The sequence below is a fragment of the Phytophthora ramorum genome (assembly GCF_020800215.1).
Source record: "Phytophthora ramorum isolate Pr-102 chromosome Unknown Phyram_PR-102_s0007, whole genome shotgun sequence".
Lineage (NCBI taxonomy): Eukaryota > Oomycota > Peronosporomycetes > Peronosporales > Peronosporaceae > Phytophthora > Phytophthora ramorum.
In genome coordinates this window covers 785097-807545 of record NW_027150653.1, presented here as the reverse complement: position 1 = coordinate 807545, position 22449 = coordinate 785097, and the positions used below count along the sequence as shown (strand labels likewise).

General features: G+C 55.5%; 11 protein-coding genes across 11 annotated transcripts; 7 read left to right on the top strand and 4 right to left on the bottom strand.

The window, feature by feature from the left end:
* Positions 1–123: 123 nt before the first annotated feature.
* KRP23_8259 (Coiled-coil domain-containing protein 13) lies at positions 124–2634 on the top strand (the record flags this gene model as incomplete). Its single annotated transcript, XM_067893677.1, has 6 exons — positions 124–216; positions 293–600; positions 684–777; positions 848–1888; positions 1985–2173; positions 2248–2634. 6 exons carry the CDS (start codon positions 124–126, stop codon positions 2632–2634), a joined length of 2112 nt encoding a protein of 703 aa, XP_067743184.1.
* Positions 2635–2695: 61 nt separating this feature from the next.
* KRP23_8258 (uncharacterized protein) lies at positions 2696–4225 on the bottom strand (the record flags this gene model as incomplete). Its single annotated transcript, XM_067893676.1, has 1 exon — positions 2696–4225. The coding sequence occupies one exon, from the start codon at positions 4223–4225 to the stop codon at positions 2696–2698; it is 1530 nt and encodes a 509-aa protein (XP_067743183.1).
* Positions 4226–4419: 194 nt separating this feature from the next.
* Positions 4420–4746, top strand: KRP23_8257 (uncharacterized protein; the record flags this gene model as incomplete). The annotated part of the gene is made up of 2 exons (XM_067893675.1): positions 4420–4590; positions 4663–4746. 2 exons carry the CDS (start codon positions 4420–4422, stop codon positions 4744–4746), a joined length of 255 nt encoding a protein of 84 aa, XP_067743182.1.
* A 385-nt stretch (positions 4747–5131) lies between these two features.
* KRP23_8256 (uncharacterized protein) lies at positions 5132–5451 on the top strand (the record flags this gene model as incomplete). Its single annotated transcript, XM_067893674.1, has 2 exons — positions 5132–5302; positions 5371–5451. The coding sequence occupies 2 exons, from the start codon at positions 5132–5134 to the stop codon at positions 5449–5451; spliced, it is 252 nt and encodes an 83-aa protein (XP_067743181.1).
* A 100-nt stretch (positions 5452–5551) lies between these two features.
* Positions 5552–7378, bottom strand: KRP23_8255 (GTPase Der; the record flags this gene model as incomplete). Its single annotated transcript, XM_067893673.1, has 3 exons — positions 5552–6443; positions 6519–6619; positions 6686–7378. 3 exons carry the CDS (start codon positions 7376–7378, stop codon positions 5552–5554), a joined length of 1686 nt encoding a protein of 561 aa, XP_067743180.1.
* A 96-nt stretch (positions 7379–7474) lies between these two features.
* On the top strand, positions 7475–8140 carry KRP23_8254 (uncharacterized protein; the record flags this gene model as incomplete). The annotated part of the gene is made up of 1 exon (XM_067893672.1): positions 7475–8140. The coding sequence occupies one exon, from the start codon at positions 7475–7477 to the stop codon at positions 8138–8140; it is 666 nt and encodes a 221-aa protein (XP_067743179.1).
* Positions 8141–12898: 4758 nt separating this feature from the next.
* Positions 12899–13664, bottom strand: KRP23_8253 (NifU-like protein 5, mitochondrial; the record flags this gene model as incomplete). Its single annotated transcript, XM_067893671.1, has 5 exons — positions 12899–13045; positions 13125–13148; positions 13207–13310; positions 13371–13543; positions 13630–13664. The coding sequence occupies 5 exons, from the start codon at positions 13662–13664 to the stop codon at positions 12899–12901; spliced, it is 483 nt and encodes a 160-aa protein (XP_067743178.1).
* Positions 13665–13782: 118 nt separating this feature from the next.
* Positions 13783–18510, top strand: KRP23_8252 (uncharacterized protein; the record flags this gene model as incomplete). The annotated part of the gene is made up of 1 exon (XM_067893670.1): positions 13783–18510. The coding sequence occupies one exon, from the start codon at positions 13783–13785 to the stop codon at positions 18508–18510; it is 4728 nt and encodes a 1575-aa protein (XP_067743177.1).
* A 196-nt stretch (positions 18511–18706) lies between these two features.
* On the top strand, positions 18707–19544 carry KRP23_8251 (Ubiquitin thioesterase OTUB1; the record flags this gene model as incomplete). Its single annotated transcript, XM_067893669.1, has 2 exons — positions 18707–19258; positions 19317–19544. The coding sequence occupies 2 exons, from the start codon at positions 18707–18709 to the stop codon at positions 19542–19544; spliced, it is 780 nt and encodes a 259-aa protein (XP_067743176.1).
* A 98-nt stretch (positions 19545–19642) lies between these two features.
* Positions 19643–20505, bottom strand: KRP23_8250 (CDP-diacylglycerol--inositol 3-phosphatidyltransferase; the record flags this gene model as incomplete). Its single annotated transcript, XM_067893668.1, has 3 exons — positions 19643–19765; positions 19836–20170; positions 20244–20505. The coding sequence occupies 3 exons, from the start codon at positions 20503–20505 to the stop codon at positions 19643–19645; spliced, it is 720 nt and encodes a 239-aa protein (XP_067743175.1).
* A 269-nt stretch (positions 20506–20774) lies between these two features.
* On the top strand, positions 20775–22129 carry KRP23_8249 (uncharacterized protein; the record flags this gene model as incomplete). The annotated part of the gene is made up of 7 exons (XM_067893666.1): positions 20775–20978; positions 21054–21095; positions 21164–21280; positions 21385–21506; positions 21611–21677; positions 21750–21962; positions 22049–22129. The coding sequence occupies 7 exons, from the start codon at positions 20775–20777 to the stop codon at positions 22127–22129; spliced, it is 846 nt and encodes a 281-aa protein (XP_067743174.1).
* Between the last annotated feature and the right edge of the window lie 320 nt (positions 22130–22449).

Genomic DNA, 22449 nt, shown 5'->3' with positions numbered 1-22449 from the left:
TGTTTGCTGGTTGCGATGAAATCCTTGTCACTCGAAAATAGTCACTCAGGAAGGCGGTTGCTGCCGTCGCTTTGGAGACGTCAACAAAATTGCGACTCGAACGCCAAGAAACGGAGCAAGCTCATGGAGGCGGAGAGTACTCGCGTGCACATTCGTCCCGACGGCAAGAAGTTGATTGACGTCACCCTGCGCCGCCAGGGAGTTCCACCTGAGCAGGTTGGTTGACTGACTGTCCTAGGTGATGGTGCAGCTGTGTAGCTCACTTTTAGGGCTTCTTGATACGCTGCCATAGGCCCCGTTAGTCGTGCCTCGATTCGACGACGAAGATGACAGCAGCAGCGACAGCTCGGATGATGAAGAGCCTGCCGCCAAGCCCTCATTCTTGCTGAGCAAGAATCGTCACCCCAGTGGAGGCAGCAACAATAACGACGAGGATGACCATGGCGAGTCTACAAATGACGGCCAATCGAGGCAAGACCGGCCCCAGCACACCTTCCAGGGAGACGTGCAATGGGACCGAGTGCAAGAGCTCCAGGAACTCACGAATGCGAACGCGGCGTTGACTTCGGAGGCTCGTGATCTCCGGCAGCAATTGAAAACGTAGGTTTATTGCGATAACCCCTCGCTGCATTACTCTGGTTAGAGTGGAGTCCCAATTGCTTACGTGCTTGCTCGATGAATAGGTTGCAGATTCAGCTAGAAGCACAGGCACCGGTGCCAGGGCTTGATGTCGATGCAGTTCAGGATATTCTGCTGGAGAAGGACAACATTGAACACGTAAGTCTTGGCAGATACACCGAGCTGGCTCGTCATTATTTGTTCTTACAGCACAATGTGCTGTGTTCAGGATGTCCGTGACGTGAAGATTGTTCACCAGGCCAGGATGGTGCGAACTCTGAAGCTCTCGCTACAGCGTGAGAAGCAGCTTGCAGCGGATGCAATCAGGCAGTGCAAAGAGATGAAATCTACCAGTACAAATCTTGAGGAAGAGGTCGATACACTCAAGCTTAAGCTGCAGCGCTTTCAGGCTCGAGCCGCCGCGGACAAAGCTAATCCCACTGGGATCACAAACCAGTCGCAGTTACCAGAGCTCTCTACACCTTCGCTGACTGATGGTGGAAATGACAGTGGGGCCTTGAAGAAGCTGTGCGAGGAGTTAAAGTCAAAGAACACCGCGCTGCAGCAAGAGCTCAAGAAAATCCAACGAGCACTGGTGCGTGAAGTTGGCGACGATGTGCCACTCGAAGACATTGTGGGCAATACGGACAGCACTGCCAGTGGGGCTAGTCGCCGTGGTCGAGCCCAGCACATCATCATGCTCAAAGCCAAAGTGAAAAAGCTGCAGACGCAACTTGCCACAGTGAAATCTGGGGCTGACATTGACACGCAGGATTCGGGAGCCACTACAACGGTACTGGACGTTGATCAGCGTGCACAGCAAGGCCTGTCTGGACAGCATATGCACCGACAAAAACTCTTAGACCAGCTCACAGGCCAGCGTGACGAGCTACAGGAGCGTGTTCATCGTTTAACACGCAAGTACGACGCTCTCAAGGCTCGGGCACAGACTCTGGATAGGGAAAAACAGGAGACGCGAAATAAATTCCAGGTGCTCGTTGAGAAGTCCCGCACGGACGATGCGCTGGTGGACGCGCTTCAGCGGCAACTGGAGACTTGGAAAACGAAGTTGAATGAGGCGAGACGTGCACGAACTGCGGACGGGATGAAGGGTAGCGCAAGCCAAGAGGAGCGAGCAGAGCTGGAAAGACTCCGCAAAATTGTTGCTGAGCACAAGAGCAGAGGCTCTGACCGGACAGTGAACCCCATGGGGTTATCAAACGGGGTGATGCCTCAACTCAGTGAGGCCTCGCAGTACCGTGCAATAGCTGTACGTAGCATCCCGTGAAGCTCTGGATCGTTCAATGCAATGCTGCTATTGCCACGCTAACCTGTGCTGTTGTGGACATGACCTATCGACATACAGGCGGAGAAGGAACGCCTGGCAGAAGTTGTTCGCGGGCTGAAAGCACAGCTCGAAGACAAGGATAACCAGTTGCGAAGCATGCATCAACAGCGCGACAACGCCGAGGTAGCACCACAGACGCCGACACAAGCGATGCCATCATCTCCTTCGCTGCCTCCTATTGGAGACGAGAGCGTATCACGCATTCCGGTGAGTGAATCTGCTGCTCCAAAGAATAATATCTTCCCTTCATGCTAGTAATAACCTGTTCTACTGCTTCATAGCGGAGACCAGGAAGTAAGCTCCCGCTACCAAGCGGGAGGTTGAGTTCGGTAGTTCCGCCGGCCCCTTCAGCGGTTATGATGGAGCAGCAGCAGCAACAACTCAAACTCGAGATGGAGACACTACGGAAAACATTTCGCGATAGCATGCGCGATAAGGACGAACGCATTGCTGAGCTCGAGCAGCAGCAACGGTCGATTGTTCAGTCCGCGAGCGGTACTGCGGACGTTGATATGAACGCGATGAACCAGGAACTGCAGGATCTTCAAGAGGAAAATGATTTCCTGCGGCAGGAGTTTGACAAACTGAAAACGCGCTATGAGGCGCTTGTAAAACCCTCTTCGTCCAGCAGCAAGAAGAGAAACAGCACCTCAGACAAGAAAATGTGAAGGAGAATAACTTAGACCCGAGAAGCCCGAGGTGACCTACACTACTCTTTCTGCTTGCCCTTCAGGCCCCAAAAGCGCGCACTTTTTCCATGATAGATTCGTCGGATTTGACGCTATTTCGCATCACTTCAGCCCACTGGTCTACTGGTTCAAGTGAAGCATTTCTTTCCTCTGTGCAACCATGCAATAGCTTCTGAACGCCTAGCAGTTCCCTCCTCAGCTTTCGGACGTCCTTGGACGACTCGGTAGATCGCTGCTGGTTGTCTGCAAGAAGTTCGCGCATGCGTATAATTTCCTTGTGGTATTGGCGTTCTCGACTTGCTCGCTGCTCTTGGTCCTCCTCCTTGGTCTTGGTGCGCCGGTCCGTCTCAACTTTTTGCAGCGTTTCAAGTTGCTTTAGCAGTTTGTCATTACCACACTGCGCTTGATCGAGAGATTGAGCCGTTTGTCGTAGCTCAGTGCGTAGACCCTTCAACTCGGTTCGACAGGATTCAAGCTCCCTGTTCTTGAACTCAAGTTCTTCCCTTGCGTCCGTTAGCTCATTTCGAAGCTGTTCGGCCTCCTGGGATAGCACTGCTACACGCTTTGCGAGTTGTTTCTTCGCTTTCTTGGTCTGTGAAATCTCATCTGCGTGCGATTCATATTCAACGCGTTGACTGTCGATGATGCCGGATAGGTGAGTTCCGTCACGCTTTACGTTTGCCAGTTGTTTGCGCAGAGCGTCATTATCTGTCTGCACCTGGACAAGCTGCTTCCTGGTCGCACGCAAAGCCGAGCGCTGCGCTTCCAGCTCGTCACTCACTGCCCGAAGCTTTGCTGCGCGTGCCATCAACTCCTTCTTGTGTTTGCTCTTCTCATGTCGCCTGCGTGAAGCCTCCTGTTCCTTTGCAGCAGTCTCACGTGCTCGAAGAGTTCCAAGCTCTTCTTCAAAACGCTTCGCTGTTGCCTGATACTCTTCACGCTCGTCGTCCCCGACAGCAAGCTGCGACCTCAGCCGTTCGATCTGCGCTGTAAAATGTTCTTCCTGCTGCTCGAAACGTGTCTCCGTAGCCTGAAGCAGCTCCGCCGCGGTGCTGAGCTGATGATGCACGTGCTCCGAGTACTCTCGGTCCTGTCTGGCGGCATCTCGCTGCAACATCAGTGCCTCCTGCACCTCTGACACTTGCGCTTCAAGCGTGATCTTGTCAGTCTGAAGATCGGCGATCGAAGCCTGCAGCGCGGCTACATCTGCCTCGTGCCGCTGCAACTGCAGTCCGATCTGGGAGTTGAGTTCGCCCAACTGAGCGCACAACAGCTCGTAGTTGGCCTTGTATTTGTGTAAGGCGCGCACCTGCAGCTGCAGCGTGACCACAGCTGCCTCCGCTTCCTCTCGTTCACCAACAGACATTGCATCGCCGTCGTCGCTGTAGCGTGGAGAGCTTCGTGCTTCTTGGCTTTCGTCCTGCTCGGCATCTGAGCAATTGTCGAGGGTCTCATTGTGTTGCAGAGAACTTGGTGACGTTGTATCTTGCTCTTGAAGTGCGTCGTGCAGTCCACAGGAGCACGTGCAGGACGTCAACGGCATCGCAACGATGTAGCATGGTGTAGCCATCTCTCCACGCCCTTTCGACGTAACGGCTCGTTTTGCGTAGTCACAAAAATGTGATAGCGAGATCAAGTGTATTGTACTGTAACGACAACTGCAGTATGGTGTATTGGTGGTGTGAACTCCGATTTTTGCGCCTTTACTTTATCCAAGTGGTTCTATCCATCACATTCCATTTCGCCTCGTAATTGCTCAGCACCATGGGCGGCGGCAACGGGCAGAAGTCTGCGACCAAGCGCGAGCGCAACAACGCCAAGAAGATGAAGGACGCCAAGCAGAAGAACCACGCTGAGTCCAAGGCCAAGATGGAGGCCGACAAGACCGGCATCAAGTGCAAAATCTGCATGACCACGTTCCTCATCACGGCCAGCGTACGTGCCACCTCTCCCCTCAGACACCATATAGCCCACTTACTTTTCTCTTATTTGGTCCAATGGGAGCAGAAATCGCAGCTGAACGACCACTACGAGAGCAAGCACTCGGCCAAGGGCCTCACCATCGAACAGTGCTTCCCCGGCAAGGTCTAAGCCACTGACCAGGCCACAAGATGGCCCTCCTCTTCTCCATTCATTATCAGCAGAAACGACGTGAGGATCCTCTGGAGCGAGACCCATGCAGTAGAGCAATCAGAGAGTTAGTAGTTGGCTCGGCTGTTTTGTGCACTGGAGCCCCACTTACCGAATAAGAGATCTCGTCTTGACTTGCTGCAATGTCGTTGCCCGCCAGCAGGACTGAGCAAATCTATGCCTCCACGTGCGTGGTAGGTCACCGACCAGAGCTGCTGTCACATACCCGCCACCGACTCGGCCGCTCTGCGACGCTCAACGGGCGCCAGTGGTCAGGACCCTGTATCATTCCCCAAGTGGCCGCGCAGGACTCAAGACTCCTAGACTCAAGACACGACTAGACACTATGGGCGGCGGTAACGGACAGAAGTCGGCGGCCAAGCGCGACCGCAACAACGCCAAGAAGATGAAGGACGCCAAGAACAAGAACCACGCCGAGTCCAAGGCCAAGATGGAGGCGGACCGGACCGGCCTCAAGTGCAAAATCTGCATGACCACGTTCCTCATCACCGCCAGCGTACGTGCCTTCCCCCAGTCTCGCTTTTAGGACGTGTCAATGCTCACCCTCTGCCTTTATGCCAACAGAAATCGCAGCTGAACGACCACTTCGAAAGCAAACACGCGGCCAAGGGCTTCACCATCGAGCAGTGCTTCCCGGCCAACTAAGCTTGGCCCTTGGAGGTGTTAGAGAGGTCGTGACTCGCCTGAAAGTACATGTGTTTGATGCATTCATTGCGTGGTGTCGCTCTATCTATGTGGCTGTCGCTTACTTCTTCCCCTTGAAGCGGCGAGGGACGAAGTGTCCGGTCTTCTGCTTTCTGGTCAAGGCCGGCTTCTTGCTGTCCTTGGACTGTGCAGTCGCCTCTACCGCGGGCTTCTCTTCTTGCCGCTGCTTGCCGTACAGCACGCTGCTAGTGCGCTGCTGGAACTTTTTGCGCTTCTCGAACGGGTTCTCCTTGTTGCCCCGCAGCAGAAGGCGAGCCGGCACGCCCACCATGTCGAACTCCTCGCGCAGTTGGGTCAACAAAAACCGCTGATACGATTCGGGCACGTCGGACGGCTTGCTTACGAACACGGCAAACGTCGGCGGGCGGGACTTGACCTGGGTCGCGTACTTGACGTTCAGTGTCTTGCCCTTCACTGTCGGAGGCGGATGGTGCCGCGCCATGGCCTTGAGCCAGCGGTTCAGTCGGCCGGTCGTCACGCGGAGGTCCCACTTCTCATACGCTTTGAGCACTTCCGGCACCAGCTTCTTGATGCCATTGCCCGTGAGCGCCGAAATGGGCACCACAGGCACGCCGCGCACCTGTGCGAGGGAGTCCTGCAGCTCGTTCTGAATACGCTGCATCTCAAACTCGACGTTGGTTCCGGCAAGGTCGCTCTTGTTGGCAGCAAGCACCAGCGCACGCCCCTCTTCAATCACGCGCTGCGCAATGGTGAGATCCATGTGGATGAGCTTGGGCTCGCTCATATCCACGACCACGACCACCACCTGAGCCGAGTCAATCGCACGGAAGGCGTCGCGCACCGAGAGGTTCTCGATCTGGTCACCGTGGTCGCGCTTGCTGTATCTGCGGATGCCTGCCGTATCCACCAGCTTAATAGGTCGACCTTGGAACGTCCAAGGCACTTCCACCGAGTCGCGCGTCACACCAGGCCTAGCAACGACAAAACAACGACAACCACATTAGCTACAAACTTCAGTGGCCGTAGATCAATTCAGCAGTCCCTACTCGGGGCCCGTGAGCACGCGGTCGTTGCGCACGATCTTGTTGAGCAGCGTCGACTTGCCGACGTTCGGGCGCCCCACAATCGCGAGTTTGATAGCACGCGGCTGCACATGACCAAAACACCTCCATCAGTACTGCTGCCACCCATCCAGTGCAGCCAGTTCACTCACATCGTCCTCTTCCTGCTCTCCTTCCTCCTCCTTCACCTGGGCCTCCTTCAGCTCCTTGACCTTCTCGAACTTTTCATACTCGGGGATGATCTCGTCCAGCAGCAGCGTGATGCCCTCTCCGTGCTCCGCCGAGAGCGGGATGGCTCCTCCCATCCCTAACTGGTAGCAGTCGTTGAGCTCGTCCTGCCAGCGCTCCGGGTCTCCCTCTAGTTTGTTGGCCACGAGGTGGATCGGAGCCTTGGGGTTCTCTCTCCGCAGCCAGCGGGCGAAGTGCGTGTCCACGGGTGTAATTCCTTGGCGGCCGTCTATCAAGAAAAACACGACGTCCGCCTCATGCACGGCGAGTCGCGTCTGCTCCAGCATCCCTTCCTCCAGCGTCCCCGAGGGCGCATCCGCGAGTCCTCCAGTGTCCACCACATCCAGTTCCAGCCCAGCGACTGTGGAGCGCGCGTAGCGGCGGTCGCGCGTAGTGCCTGGCACGTTGTGGACGATAGCGGAGCGCGTCTTGGTCAGACGGTTGAAGAGCGTGCTCTTGCCCACGTTGGTGCGGCCCACGAGCGCGATCCGAAGTCGCGGGTGATCCTCCAGGAAGCTCCGCGGCTCAGCGTCCTCGACAGTGGTTGACAGGCAGCGAACAGGGCGCAGCAGCCGCGCAGACGCGCGCGTCGGGCGCTGCAGCAGACTCCTCAGCATCGGAATTGACGAGTGGCCGTGCGCTTTGTGTACGCGTACACGAGATTGAACGACCGCACTTAAGAGGAGAATAAATATGAATCAAAGGAGTTGAAAATGGGGCGTCCCTTGCTGCCAATCTGGAAGGAGTTCGTGACGACGGTGGCCGCCGGCGCGGACAAGCGCAGCCCAGACGTGGCGTGCGTGCACTGCCGTACGCTGGTGTGCAACGCGCGGCCCGCGCTGCTGCTGCGCCACGCGCTGCGGTGCGCGGAGATGCCTGACGATGTCCGTGTGCGCCTGCGGGAGGACGTTCGTGTGGCGCCGACTGTGCCGCGGCTGGAGCTGGAGGCGGCCATGGCGGAGCGACAGATGAAGGCCCAGACTGATAATTTGAGCGGGGACGAGGACGGGGTACAGATAGAAGCCCCGACGGAGCGCCGCCCCGTCCTGGGCAAACGCCCTCACGCAACGTTTGCGCCAACCAGCAGCTCAGACAATTTGGAGCACGTGCTGACGTCCATCCGAGACGTGATGGCCAAGGACCTTGAGTGCAAGAAGGAGGAGCTGCAGCTGAGACGGGAGGAGCTGGCGTTCCAGCGGGAGGCGTTGGTCACCAAGATGGAGGACAGACGTCAGGCCAGAGAAGACGACCGCCGCGACAGACGCGAGCAGCGAGAGGCCGACCGGCAGGAGAGGTTGGAGCTCGCGAGGATCGAGAACGAGAAGAACTTGGCCTTCCTGAAGGCGGTCATGGAGTCGTCGGCCCAGCAGCGGCGGTGAAGAGAGCGATGATACTGTACAGGTTGCGTGTCATTGGACCCTCTCCTTCTTGCCGCGTTTGACCAATTGCCGTTCTTAGATCTTTTCCAATGCGCGTACACTCGCCACCTTCGAATGATGAGTTCCGGTGATCATCTCCGCCCTGGAAGTTTTAATCGCTGGCATCGCTCCTTGCAGCTATAATCTAATTCAGCGTACTCCTTTCGTGCAATTTTCTTCTATCCTGTCTTCCCATTGGCGGCCTTACAACGGATCGACTACAGGTATCTCCACCTCGTGCTGCGCGCTGGACATCGCGGAGAGTAAATATTGTTGTGAATGTCGAAGTGGTAGAGCAAGTCGCAGTTACCACTTTTGTACACTCGCCAGCAAGTCAGAGCGACGACCTGCTGCTGCCAGTGTCGTTCTGACTGTGCTGTTCGGATCGGGAAGTAGCGTCTGGGAAAGGAAATTGGCCAGCCGAAATTTGACACTCGGAGCAGCACAGTTTGATTGTGGCGAATTGGACGAAGAAGACCGAAAGGCCTTAATGCGATGAGCGTCACATAAGTCTTAACGATGCCAGACAGTTCAAGACACTCTACCGGGTACTCAAGTTTTGCATGGAATTAATCAACTTCTTCCTGGACTCGTGTGTCTTTCCGAAGGATACAAACTACTGGCTCGTCGACCGGAATTCAGCGTCTTGCGGCTTGCCTCAAGCGCTGGGGGTACTGCTGAACATCCTAAAACAACGTGTCGAGATGAAATTGACAAGATGCGTCACTGCCCAGTCTACGAAGACGGACTCGCAGTGGGAGACGGAGATCGAGGGCGTTGGCTCGGTGCTCGACGACGTTTAGCGCTGCGATACGAACCATGACCTGGTGACGCGAACGACCACGTACAAGGCCACGTTCCCGCATCATGCGCTGCGCTTCCAGGTCAACATGAATGAGGTGCTGGGGTCTATGCGGATGGATCGTGAGGGTGCCAGGCCAAGTTGGTGCTCTTGTACGTGCTGCACGAGTCCCTCAAGTCTGTTGAGTGGGGACAATTGCTGCAGGAACAGAGTGGGTGGTTCCAGACGGTGGACGAGGTGCTCAACGCTTGGAGATCCACTACGGGGACAAGCGGACGAACCGGAGGCGTGTGTTCAAGGTTACGTGAGGTGATGGCTTGGTGACTTGGTGTGAGACTGTTTGATGGCTACTTTGTTCACTGTGCAAACCAGAGCCACGCACTACGACGTTCGTGTGAAACTGCAACATGAGTGGAAGGCTCGTGGTCTTGGCGCCAAGCTGGTCGACGAGCTGCACGTGATGGGACGCTGACATTGCGCAGGGAGTTTGTGAGCTTCTCGTGCTATTTCGCAAGCCATTCGTGTGTGCAAGCGTTACTCTGCGCTGTGCCGAAAGAGTGATTGGTGTGGAGAGCAAGATTGAGGAGAGGATGACGCGTCGAATCCCAGAACTGATCGAATATGTGAGCACGTGCGGCACCAACACAGTACTTACACAGCACACCTGGGCGGCTCCGATGACGCTGAGGAAGTAAGTTAATACACACTCTAGCCGTCAGCTGATCCGTTTAGGCCTTGTAGGACAGGAATTCGATTTGTATGTGTATTTGCTGCGGTTATGGCGGCTGTGCCCGAGGCGCGCTACGCTGTAGGACTGGAATTCGAGCGTCAGCGACTCGAAGTGCGAGAATGAGCACAGCGGGTCCCACGTGTGGCCTGCATAAAACACCTCCTCGTTCTCGGAGCGTGGCTTGATGAGAGACTCGTGCGAGGCCTTGTCCTCGTACACCTCGAAGGCCAGCATCGTGCCGGTTGCGACCCCACATCAATCTGCAACACGCCCAACAGCGCCACGATCGAGTTATGGTGCGCTGGGAAGAAGGAGAGCTCGACTGGCTGCTTGTTGTCTATCACCGCCTTGACAAAGCCGTGCACCTCCTTCAGTTTGGCCTGAGCGCGCCGTAGCAAGAATCCTTGCGATGGTTCAGTCGCTGCCACAGCCCACTTCGCTCGATCTTGCTCCTAGGCTGCACCACGTCGTCGTGCGCAATGAACTCGACCTCGTTGAACATTTGCAGCGGGTGCATGGTCACCAGCACGTTGTACGTGTGCACGTGTGCACGTGTGCACGTAGAACTACGAAACCTTCTACTGCTCGAAGAAGCCTCGAAGCAGACACAGCACCGACTCAATGGTACGCGGAACACTGCTGAACAGCACGTAGACGTCGTCCGCCTAGACGTTGTCTCCACGAGCGGTCCGTATGACTCCCTCGTGAGACATGACGGTCTGTTCCAGCAACTCGAACTGCTCGGTAGTGTGTCCACTGTGGAGGCCCACAAGTCCTTCTCCTGCTGCGTGGCCTGCACCTTCGTCCGTGCGGTGTGGAACATGTGCTACGTCGCGACTAGTCGAAGAGGTAGCCATTACACATACCTGTTGCAGCCACTGTAGTCGAAGCTGTAGCCATTACAGTGGGACCTGTATTACGGTGGGACCTGTAATGGCTACAGCTTCGACTAGCTGCAACAGGGATGTGCCAGCAGGAGCGGCAGCAGCAGCACGGCTCGGCGAGGGAGCGTCCGGTGCTCTTCTTCTTCTTTGGGCTTGAAGAGCTCGCTCCCACGGCTCGCGACTGTCAGCAGCAGCTGGTCCCATCGTCGCAGAGCGCTGGAGCCCACGCAGAGCCCTTGCGAGGTTTGCTGCTGGGGCCACAACAACGAGTGTGTTGGGATCGCTTTCGGCCCAGCAGTGCGTGGCTTCTAGAACATGCCATTCTTAGCGCCAGAGCCATACAAAACGAGAGATGTCGCATTCTTTCGTTTGAATTCAGTTTGGCGCCCAAACGCCCGCCCACAGCCCAAACGAGTCATTCTCCGTTTGGACCAGCAGAGCTCAAGCAAGAAACTTCCGACTGGACCATGGTGACCGACACGTACCTTCGCAAGGCGCTGGCGCACATGAAGGCCAAGTACGCGAGCCTCGAAGACGAGCACTCGTTGCTCAAGGACAAGCACTCGCTGCTGGAGAAAGAGCACGCAGACATGAAGACCGTGCACTCGAGGCTGCAGGAGGAGCACGCAGAGCTTCACCACGAGCGCAGCGATATGGAGGGCGAGGCGTGGTTCTGGATGGTGGAGAAGAAGGGTGTACAAGACGAGTACAAGAAGCTCCAGGACGAGCACGCGCAGTGGAAGGCAGCATGCGCGGCGCTCGTGAAGGAGGTGGAGCACAAGGTGTTGGAGGAGGAGTACATGGCGTATCTGGCGCAGCAGTATGGCCACACTCACTGGCCGGTGGCCAAGGTGGCCGAGCTGGAAGTCGAGCAGGAGCGCAAGCTCGCTGAGGTGCACGAGCTGGCCAAGGAGCGGGAGCAAGCGCTGACCCAGAAGGTCGCGGCGCTCGAGAGCGAGGTGGAGACGCTCAAGACGACGTCCAAGCGCAAGGTTGCGAAGCTCAACAGCGTCATCAAGCAGCTGTGTGCCGGCATCGCCAAGTCCCGCCGGTCCAGCAAGGAGACGACGGACAGGCTGAACAAGAAACTCGCCGAGGACAAGACAGAGACCAAGCAGCTCGTCGAGGTGACAATGCAGACACAGTCGCAGCCGCGCAGTGTCAAGAGGCGGGAGGTGGAGTTGACGGAGACTGTGGTGGGGCTGGAGAAGCTGAAGTTGAGTGGAGAGACTACGGTGCGCTCCAAGAGCACGACAAGAACGGCGGCGGCGCCTGTGAAGCTGGCAAGCAAGACTGTGGAGTTGGCGGCGCACACGCAGCAGCAGTCCAAGGACATGAAGAGTGCTGCGAAGAAGGAATCGTTAGGCTGGGCATCCAAGACCAAGAGGCTGGCGCCTTCGCTTTCACCCACGTCGTCGTCGCCGCAGCTTTCTTGGCCGTCGGCAGCTTAGTCGTCTTTGACGAAAGCTGGACGTGGACTGCTGCGTGGCGGCTGCTGCGGCAAGATCATGATCGGCGACAAGCTGGAATGGTTGGCGTGGGGAACTGACCCGCTTGGAGGCACTCATCTCTGCCTCTTCGCGTGGTCGGCTCTCCAAGGCCTCTCCAGTTTGGCGGGACAGAGACTCATCTCTCTCTGTCCCGCGCGATTCTGTGGCTATTCTACGATGGAGGTTCCTGGACGTGGAGTGCCGAGGCCGAGCAGGCCTTGCGTGAGGTGCGCCAGTAGGCTCAGCTGAGCGGGGCTCATTACCCTCGTTCAAGCTGTAGCTGCTGGCGTGCTTCGCGTGAGGTGCGAGTGCGGTGGGCTTTTGCAGTGGTCGACAGGGACTCATGACTCTCTGTCGACCACTGTGATTGTGCACTTGATTGCTCTCCTACTTTGCTTCGGCGCTTGCGTCCGAGACTTTCTACGTCTGATGTGCCTGGAGTTCGCTCGCCGAATGGACACTGCTGCTTGACGACGCCGAGATCGACCCAATCCTACAAGACTCGTGCACGTTTCAGCCGCAACATCAGACACACCAACAGCTATTAAGTTACACATCGATTGATATTATTTGCTGCAGAGTCTTGAGTGGTTGACTGGTTTACTCGCAAACTTTGTGCTCGTAGTCGGTGCGTCGGAGCAATGTAGGCGATAGGTTTCCTTGGCGTAGCAGTCATTTGCACTCTTGGCCGCTGCGGGTGTCCTCCTCGTCTACCCACTTCTCGATGCCGCGCGCCTCGGGAGTGTAGTGCTTCAGCATGCCCTCCACGCCGTGCTTGAACGCCACGGGGGAGCTCGGACAGGAGCCCGCGAGCTAGACCGTGATTATTCCTGTCTTCTCATCGACGCCCTGGTGGAAAATGTTGCCGCCGCCGTCCTGCACCGAGAGGCGGATGCGCTGCTCCAGCGGCTCCTTGGTCATAGCCACCACCTCGGCATCCTCCGGCAGGATCGTCGTGTCCTACAGCACGCCACAAAAGCAACACCTCCATCAGCTCCACAGCCCCAGTCAACAATAAAGCTTCCGCCTTTGATCTCACCGTGATGATCGCGGCATTCAAAGCCTGTTGTCACCAGAAGCAGCAGGAGCATCATCCCTGCACCAACATAAAGGCGGCGCACGCCCCAGCGCTCGTCCTCCGTCTTGGTGACCGAGACGAAGTCCTTGCTAAACAGCACGCCCTCGATCTGAAGGCCTATGGCTCCTCCGAGTTGAGCGTAAAGTCCTGCGCTCAAAACACCCATCAGACGTCTACAAGGTGTTTTCCACGCCTAGAACAACGCACCACGTTTGTAGTGAAGCGGTCGTCCAGCACCGCGCAGCCAAGGAGGAACTTGGCGCTCGGCGTCGGCTCCGTCTGGAGCGACTTGCGGCGGAGGCTTCGAACTGATAACGTTAGTAGACGGGATCCTCCAATGCAGCAACGCGATTGGCTGCGGAGCCTGTCGACGAATAAGTCTGCAAAACAGTGGATAGCAACCGGTAACCTTGCTCGGTTTGAAAATGCGAGATAAGAAACAGGCAGAGTTTGCCGCTTTTTCAACCCACACACGAGTAGACCCGAGTCCAGATTCTCCATGCGACTCCCTTGTTTGCTGCTGCTGCTTTTCGTCGCTGGCGGGGGCGTTCGGCCATCACCCTGGGAAGACAACCACGCGGTTAACGACTTCCTCGACGAGCGAGCCGCTTGGCGGCCCATGTGCCTCTACACGTTCGACGATCCTGCTGTAGGGAAGGGCGGCATGGTGTCAAACCGAGTTCCCGACGACAGTTGCCCATTCGACGCCCTCCAGCCAGACAGCGAGCTGGTGACGAGCTTGAACACTGCGTCCACGTCCTGGCAGCTCGGAGTTCGTCTGGCTGAGGCCCCGAACAACGACACCAAGCGTGTGCAGCTTTCGTCGCTCAGCACAGTCTCGGCCCGCGACTTCTTCACGATGGCGGCTGTGAGCAACAACACGGCGAGCGGGTCAGGCGTCACCTTTGAACTGGTGCTACGACGACGCGCGCAGACCAACCACAGCATGACGCTGGTCTCCATTGCAAACGAGTATGACAACTGCGTGGACCCTGGGTTACGCTTGGACGTGAACGAGCATCAAGTTCTTGCGCTGATCTACTTCCTCCCAGTTCTCGAGGAAGGTGGGGAAGCGGGAGTGGAGGCTTGCTACGAGCAGCGACTCTTTTCAGTGGACAACTCAGCAGCCTGCCAGCTACCTCCTGTACGCGATCCGGTCGAGCACACTCCACCCGTACAGATCCTCGTCGCGTTAGACCCGTCAAGCGAGAGAGGTCTGTGGAAAACCGACTTCTACGTGAGCTACACAGACCCTGAAACGATGCAGCGAGTGGACTGTGAGGTGCACGACGAGCAGCACCCAACCAACACTCAGGTGCTCAGCAAGCTCGTTGAAGGCAGGTACCGACTGTACTTGGGCAACAGTCCGCGCAATGTTAGATCGCCACGAGAGCGAAAACGGTTGGCCAAGGCTCGTAGCATTCAACCTCTGGGAAACACGAGCAGCCTGAACGCTACAGAGCGCCTTCGGGCTACGCTGAAGCAGAAACTCAGGAGTATCACGGGGCCACGATTACCCAAAGCCATGCGGATATTCGGCGACAATTCGCTATCACTGCACATTTTCGGGATCACTTTCCCTCCGTTGAGTGAGGACACGCCACTAGCTTATCTCCGTTCGAAGCTCGCGGACTTCAAGGAGCAGTACGGCGACCAACTAGTCGATTATTTGGTCAACTTGGTGCAGCAAAAGTCGAGCAGTTCCGTAGTGGTGAAGCGTTCACCGGAATCGAGCAGTCAGAGCTATGATCTCCTAACGCCGTTTGGCCAACACAGCAAGGATGGTGACGAATTCACCAGAGCTGCACTGTTCCAAGGTGCACACGGAGCGACATTCGACCTATTCCACTTCGCTATCTACCAACGTGTGGTACCTAAAGAGGAAGTGAATTCAATCGCCAGGCAATGGCTGCTGCCGTCCCGCCAGTTTCCATCCAGGCAGCAAACTGTGCGAATTCCCGAGGATTCGCTTGTTCTACTGAATCTCACAACGCTTCATGGAGTGTTTGACGACTTGCGCCTGGAACTCCGCGGCCTACCCGAGTTTGGGCAGCTTCTGTTGTTTCCCAACAAAACTATTGTAACATCCGACAGTAAGGACGCTTTTCGAGAGCTTCCAGTGGAATACCAGCGCAGCATATTTTTCAGACCTGAGCCTGATCAAAACAACGAGAATCTGCCGCTGCCGAACCCAGTGGCCTTCTCCAGAAGATTGAAGCCGTATGCCACCGTCAGTTTTGGAATTTCCGATAGCTTGTCGATGCGAGTCGTCAACAAAAGTGAAGAAGTGGCATTTGACATCTTCGTGGCTCCTGTGAACGACGCCCCGCGACCTCGAATATTTGAGTTGGAAGTTCGTGTTGGGATCGGTATTCCAGTTTGCTTGAATCTTACTGGCGACGACATCGATGGGGCTCCTGTAACGGCAACACCAAGCACTGGAGCTAGTGAGGCAGACGATTTGTTGTCGAAATTTACTTTCTCGAACACAACAGTCGTCACAACGAACCGCCAATTACTGAAGATTGTACAAATGCCCCATTTTGGCAAATTGTTTGACTGCAACAAACGTTGTGGCACGTTGCAGTACGATAGGAACAACCGTTTGTCTCTGGAATCATCTCGAATCTACCGAAACAGCACGGATGCCACAAACGCGACTCATTCGACCAGCTTGATGTATGTTTATCGTGGATGGGGACAGGGTAAGAATGGAAACGCTTCACTTGTCGTCGATGAGCTTTCGTACCAGTTGTCGGATGGGGATCCTGGCGTCTTCTCTGATGTCGCCGTGGTCAAGTTTGTGTTGGTGGATGGTGTGAATGACTCTGTAAGTGAAAATGTGCTGACAAGCGTTAGACTGGACGAAGACTCTTGTCAAATTATCCATATTGGCACCATGGACCCTCTAGCAGCACTTTTCAACTCCAGAACCCACTTTAAAGTCTCGATTCTTCCTCAGCATGGAACACTTTTTCAGTTCAATGGGCCCAGTAGGAGTGGGGGAAGTACTGTTGACGAGGTGGGTGTGAATGTGTCCCTTGCGTTCATCGGAAGTCGCATCACGGCTGCCAATACAATTGTGACAGATCAGTTTGGTCGAGTTGTCTACATGCCCGAACTCGATTACTTCAATACGGACACACAACCTGCCGTTCAACAAGCCCACGACGTCGACTTCTTCGAGTACGAGGTTCTCAATTCCACACAACCAGCAAACGCTTCTTTTGCTGTGAATGAAAACTCACCCACCGCACGTTATATCAGTGGCTCTGTCGCGCGACGAGTGACGTTGGAAGTTGTCAACGTACCGGATGCTCTTGTCGTGTTTCCGCCGTTCAGTTTTACTGCAAATGTGACACCAAACACTGACATCGTATCCACTCCTGTGGCATTTGAAGACCCCGATAGTATCCATTCCGACGAGTTGTACCAAGTGAACCTTGAGGCTGCAGACAGCACGTCAGAGTTTGAATTTGGTTTTGCCATCACAGACGACGATATTCTGACCGACTGTCCGCTTCAACGCCCTTGCACACTTGTCAAAAGCACTCATGGAGCTAGCTCAGATGTCAGCTCAGCCAGCAGTCGTGATTCTGAGCTACAACTCTCCATCACGTCGCAACTCTATGACGCCTCACACATTCAAGTGACAGGAACGAAAAGCGCATTGACCACGGCACTCTCTGCGCTTGCATACCGCGATTTATCAGGTTTTTCTCCTGGCATTGAACACACGGCCGAGTTTACTTTGTGGGTGAAGCGTGTCGGCGCTGCATTGCAAACTGAAACCACCTTCACGATCAATTTTCTGGCTGCTAGTCAGAGTTCTACCATCTCCAGTGGGGGCTTGTTTTCGGTGATGAATTCCAAGCTGGAACAATTCGTGTCGACTATTTTCGTTCTGATAGCGGGCTGGCTTGTGCTTTCCTATGCGTCGTGTTTGTCGACTGGGTTTTGTTGCTGCTGTTGCAGCAAGGCCCGTAAGAAACGGCGCGAGAAGTTTGAACAAGAGCAGCAGATTTTTCAGACTCAAGTTGCCCAGAACGACCATGAGTACTCGGTGCTGCTCATGAGTCTTGCAGATATACTGCTGGAGCCAAACTTGCTAGCTAGCATATCCTTGCTGGAGAGTTGTGTTACACCCACCAGCCACCAAAGCCAAACAGACTTTTTGAGGCAGGCTTTTGTTTTACGAAGTCTCTTGCCCCTTCTAGAAAGTGAGCGGCAAGGAACTCGATTTGTTTTTCAACTCATGGCGATCGAATATTCGGAAGGAATTGGCACCACGGGAACAAGCCAATTGTTTTTCCAGCGACAGGGATTTTTGAGTCGATCTAGTACGGCTAGTAAGGCGTTGGCGTGCTTTTGTCGTCTCGTGGGGAGCGAATGGATGTCAGCTGTGGTCTCTCCGAACGATGGCACAAAAGGCTGTTATCTGGGAGACACCATCTCGGAGCTCCACAATCTACTGGACAGACTAGCCAAGCACGTGGACGCTCTTCCGGCTGAAATTGTCATTCTGAGTCGCGCGTGCGTCAAGTTGTTTCAGACAGCCGATGAGGACGAGAAACCGCGCGAATTGGAGCTGGACGCGATGCATCTGGTCTTCTTCAACCACTTTCTTGGTCCAGCACTGATGTTCCCGCAGGATTGCGTGCCCAAATTTTCCCCGTCGCTCAAGCAGCAGCAGATATTGTACGACGTCGCTTGCCACATCGTAGGATTCTCAAAGCATTGGAGCAATTTTGGTAGCGAGCGCGGTGAAATGCGAACTCGCAGCAGTAGCACCGACAGTCTGCTTCGTCCATTTGCAGCCGAGACCGAGAACACAGCGGAATGCCGACACAAATACGAAGAAGTGCTCCTCACCATATCTCAGTCATCAGCGACCACAAGCTCGTACGATCCCAGCCATTCTAAAGCCGACGTTGACTGCGAGCTCATGGGTATGTGTCTCATGAACATGCACAGTCTTCTCGACAGCTACTTTCCCGCATTCAAAAGGAGACTCCGGGCCCACACTTCGATGAACGATGACCAGACAGAGGCTACAGTGACTCGTATGGCTCGTCTTCTCCAGGCACTCAGTTGGCCGCTCGCCAGTATCCAAGAACTCGTCGAGTACGCACAGCCAGAACTTCTGAAAGACCCACTGCTTTGGAGCGACTTTAGTTTTCAGGAATGGGAAGACCGTGCTGCCCAAGACCGCCCAAATCTCCAACAACCCACTACTGATCGCCGCATAACTCAGAGCCACCAGTCCCTATTGGCCCAGTTCTCCAGCGATTTTATCCTCGAGCAAGACGACAATTCGCCTAGTGATGTGGACTGGCTCACCTCTTAATCGATTTTTCGTAGTTACCTTTTTGCATCCTGGACCACCCAGCCTTTTGGGTTTTGACGCCTTTCAAGTTGAAGTTAGAGTGGTATCTTCTGCCAAACAATGGGACAAAACCAATCACATCCAATAAAGACCACGTAATTTATCGTATCTCCCAGGTCTTCTTTATAAAACCCGCCGTCACTATTGATATTGTAGCATGGAGGACAGCGAGCAGGCGAGTGAGCCGGACTGGGCCGTGGGCCCCTTGCTCTCGGACCGCATGTCGGCGCTGTGCCTCAAGGCCGAGTACGTGGGCAACGCGAACGCCAACTTTATGCACGGCATCGAGTCGCTCAACGGGCGCTACGAGGCGCTGCGGCGCGTGCGCGGGGACGGCAACTGCTTCTTCCGGGGCTTCATCTTCGCGCTGTGCGAGCGACTGCTGCCGTCTGCGGGCAACGAGGCGCTGCGGGACCGCATCCAGCGCACGATCCAGCAAAGCAAGAGCGAGCTCGTGGCCATTGGCTACAGCGACGTGGCCATCGACGCCTTCTGGGAGACGTTCGTGGACTACTTGGCAGCCATGGAGAGCCGCTCCCACGCCGAGCTGGTGCAGGACTTCCAGACGGAGGGCGGAGAGGCCGAGTACCTGGTCTGGTACATGCGGCTGCTGACGGCTGGGTACATGAAGAAGAACGCAGAGACGTACCAGCCTTTTATCGACGGCTTGTATCCTGGACAGACGGTGGCTCAGTTCTGTGCTGCAGAGGTGAGAGATAGCTGGTTGATGAAGAGGTGAGAGTGGGGACTTATTTGTGCTGCTGTAGGTGGAGCCCATGGGGAAGGAGTGCGATCAGCCGCAGATTGCGGCGTTGACGGAAGCGCTGCAGGTGGGCGTGAAGATCGAGTATCTGGATGGAAGTGCTGGACCGGGAGAGGAGCTGCAGAGCTACGTGTGCTCGGGCACAGAGGAGCCCGTGGCCATTACACTGCTGTACCGGCCGGGACACTACGATATCTTGTACCCGCGGGAGGCAGAGCAGGAGACTGCGTGAGCATATAGGACCTCAATACCTTTTTGCATCTCTACCTCATATTTCTCTCAGCCGGATGGGGCAGGATACTATTCGTCTGCTGAAAACCGATCTCCTGGTTACTTGGACTTGTTGGCGAGTGCCACGTCCTCCGACGCGATGGAGTGGGCGGCACTGCAGAGCTGAGCCACGTTGCAGATGTTCTTGCACACGCAGGCCGGGAAGCACACGTAGTAGCAGAGCTAAAAGCCACCACAGGACAATGGGTCAACCTCTCATCAGAAGCAAGCGGCAACAAAGCCAGCAACGCACCTTCATGACTGGGACGTTGATGTACGGGATCAGCAGCGTCGGATTAAAGTGCAGCACGTAGAGCAGGATGTAGAAGAGCTCGGCGCCGACGCAGCAGTAGCCGAAGAAGGGGTAGCAGCCGTAGTAGAAGCGCAGCACAAAGTTGCGCTCAGCCGGCACGAGCTTGTGGTGGCCGCGGCTCGAGTACATGTGGTACCAGTGGCTAGAGAAGTCGAGGATGAGCAGGTACATGAACACTACCATGTACTGCGGGTACAGGTGGGACAGCACCACGAGCAGCCCTGCTGTCGAGCAACGGTCCGTCACCATGTCCAGCACAGCGCCAAACGACGAGCCTACACGTCAAATTGGTAGAACAGTCAGCAGGGGTCTACCACAAAGGTAGAACGATCAGGTAGGGCAACGTACATTGGTCGCAGAGCCGCGCGAAGAAGCCGTCGAAGTAGTCGCACGTGAAGCTCAGCGCGTAGCACAACACGCTGGTCTTGTAGTCCGTGAGCGCCACCGCCAGACTGTAGAGCGACAGCAGCACACGCGTGTAGCCGATGAGGTTAGGCACGTACAGGAACACGCCCGCTACAGAGCGCTGCTTTTGCTGCTTGTCGGCCATCGCCCCCTTGATACACTTGGCGACCTTCTCTCTAAAACGCTGCTTCTGCTCGACGGCCATCGTCCCCTTGATACACTTGGCGACTCTCTCTCCTCCCCCTTGCGTGAAGTGCACCACACTACATGTACATTTGAAAGCTACATATGGAGAGCATTGACAGTTGCTGAGTACAAAACCAACATCGGATATTAGAGCATTTACTGAACCTTCATATGTAGAGCATTTACAGCTGTCGAGTTGATCTTACAAAATCAAGTTATGAACCAATGTGACTACAGTTATAAGGCATTAGAGCACATTTCTGACGCCCATCATACCGCATTATCCAAATGGACGCGTCACCGCCGGAGCTCTTCCGGCTGTACCCGGATGCGCTGCGGGACTCGCATGCCGCCGCCTACTGCCTGCTGGTCGTGGCGCCCGTGACGGCTTTGGCGTCGCGTCTGCTGCTGTACCGAGGCAAGAACACGACGCCCCTGCAGGTCTATTTGCTGTCGCTGGCGGCGCCTGCGCTCGCGGTGCTCGCTCCAATTGTAAGAAGCATGTGGTTTCACTGTAGTCTACGCAATGCCAATTGTGGGTATCGCTCACTGACTGTATGACTGTAGTGGTATTGGCCAGAAGAGAGCAACGTCTACAAGCTGCTGTCGGTAAAGTGAAGCAGTTGACGCAGTGATACTGTTCAGCGATTAATTAATGTGTGGGGTATATTTATCAGATGAGTCGTCAGGAGAGCACATACCAGTGGTCTCAGAAGTACGCCTTCTTCCGGAAGCATTTCCAGAGTGGCAACATGTCGCCGGACGCCTGGAAGAAGATCGACTCGGCCTACGACGTACGTTGACGGGGTGGCTCAGATGGGCAAGAACCTGGTTGGGATCGGGCCAAACCGGCTAACACTGTTTTTGCTTGCGTCTCATTTGTATATTCGATGGACAGAATCTCTACAATGATAAGTCGCGCTATCTGTACGACTTCTGGGGACCTGGGCAGGAAGAAATGACGCTGAGCGAGACGCTCATCAACGTCGGACTATTTTACGTGCTCTGGATCGCCATCATGTACGTGGCAAGCGAGGATGGGTCGGCAAACCGGCGTTTTGGTTCGGTGGCATCCGTATATTTGGCAACTGACTTGTGCTGCTGCTTTTGAATTGTCCGAGTAGCTACGCTATCACGACGCCCAAGGCGGCTAGCGCTGGGAGCAAGCTGGCTTTCGTGGGACTCATGGGCGTACGTGGACACTCCAGTATTGCGTTTTACTTGGTGGTTTTTGATTTTTATTCCGATTGTAATGCTTGGCAGCTTCTGTGCATTGAAATCACTGTTCGACTTACCCGCTACGACCCGGTGATCAAGGAGATATCTCCGTTCACGACCCCGCGCGAGTATCTGCTGTGGGGTCACCGTTTCTACCCGATTTTCGCGTTTGCGGCGGTGTCGATTAAGAAGGTCTTCTTCGTGGATCTGGAGAAACATCACCAGCGTGTGCTCGTTCACATGGTGGAGAAGAATATGGTGAGTTTGCACCTTTTCCTCTCAGCGAGGCTGTTTGGACTTCAACTGTAGACTAAAACCAATCTTCCTGCCTCGCTTCTTACCAGGAAACGGTGGAGGAGCTACGGGCGATAAACCGGGAGTTGTTGCCCGAGGCCGAAAGCTCGGACGACACTTCGACGAAGTAGAGGTGTGGAGCGCACGTCCTGCATCGCCCAGTTGCGCGTTACGTGGTCGCTGCTTGGTAAAAGTCAACGCTTTCTCTCGTTAGCACAAAAACGCAAAGTACAGATGCTGCCTTCACCTGGCTGTACCAGCGCTTTATCTCGGTCGATGGGGTGGTTATCAGGACGATCTTGGTCAGCCTCGTCTCTTTTGACGCCAATTGGTGGCGACGGGGGCTTCGTCATGCAAATTAGCTCGTCACCATCGTCAAAACGGATGCAAGACCGGAATGACCGGATCCGACTCGAATGCTTGTCGATGCGTGATGAATTCGAGCGCCAAC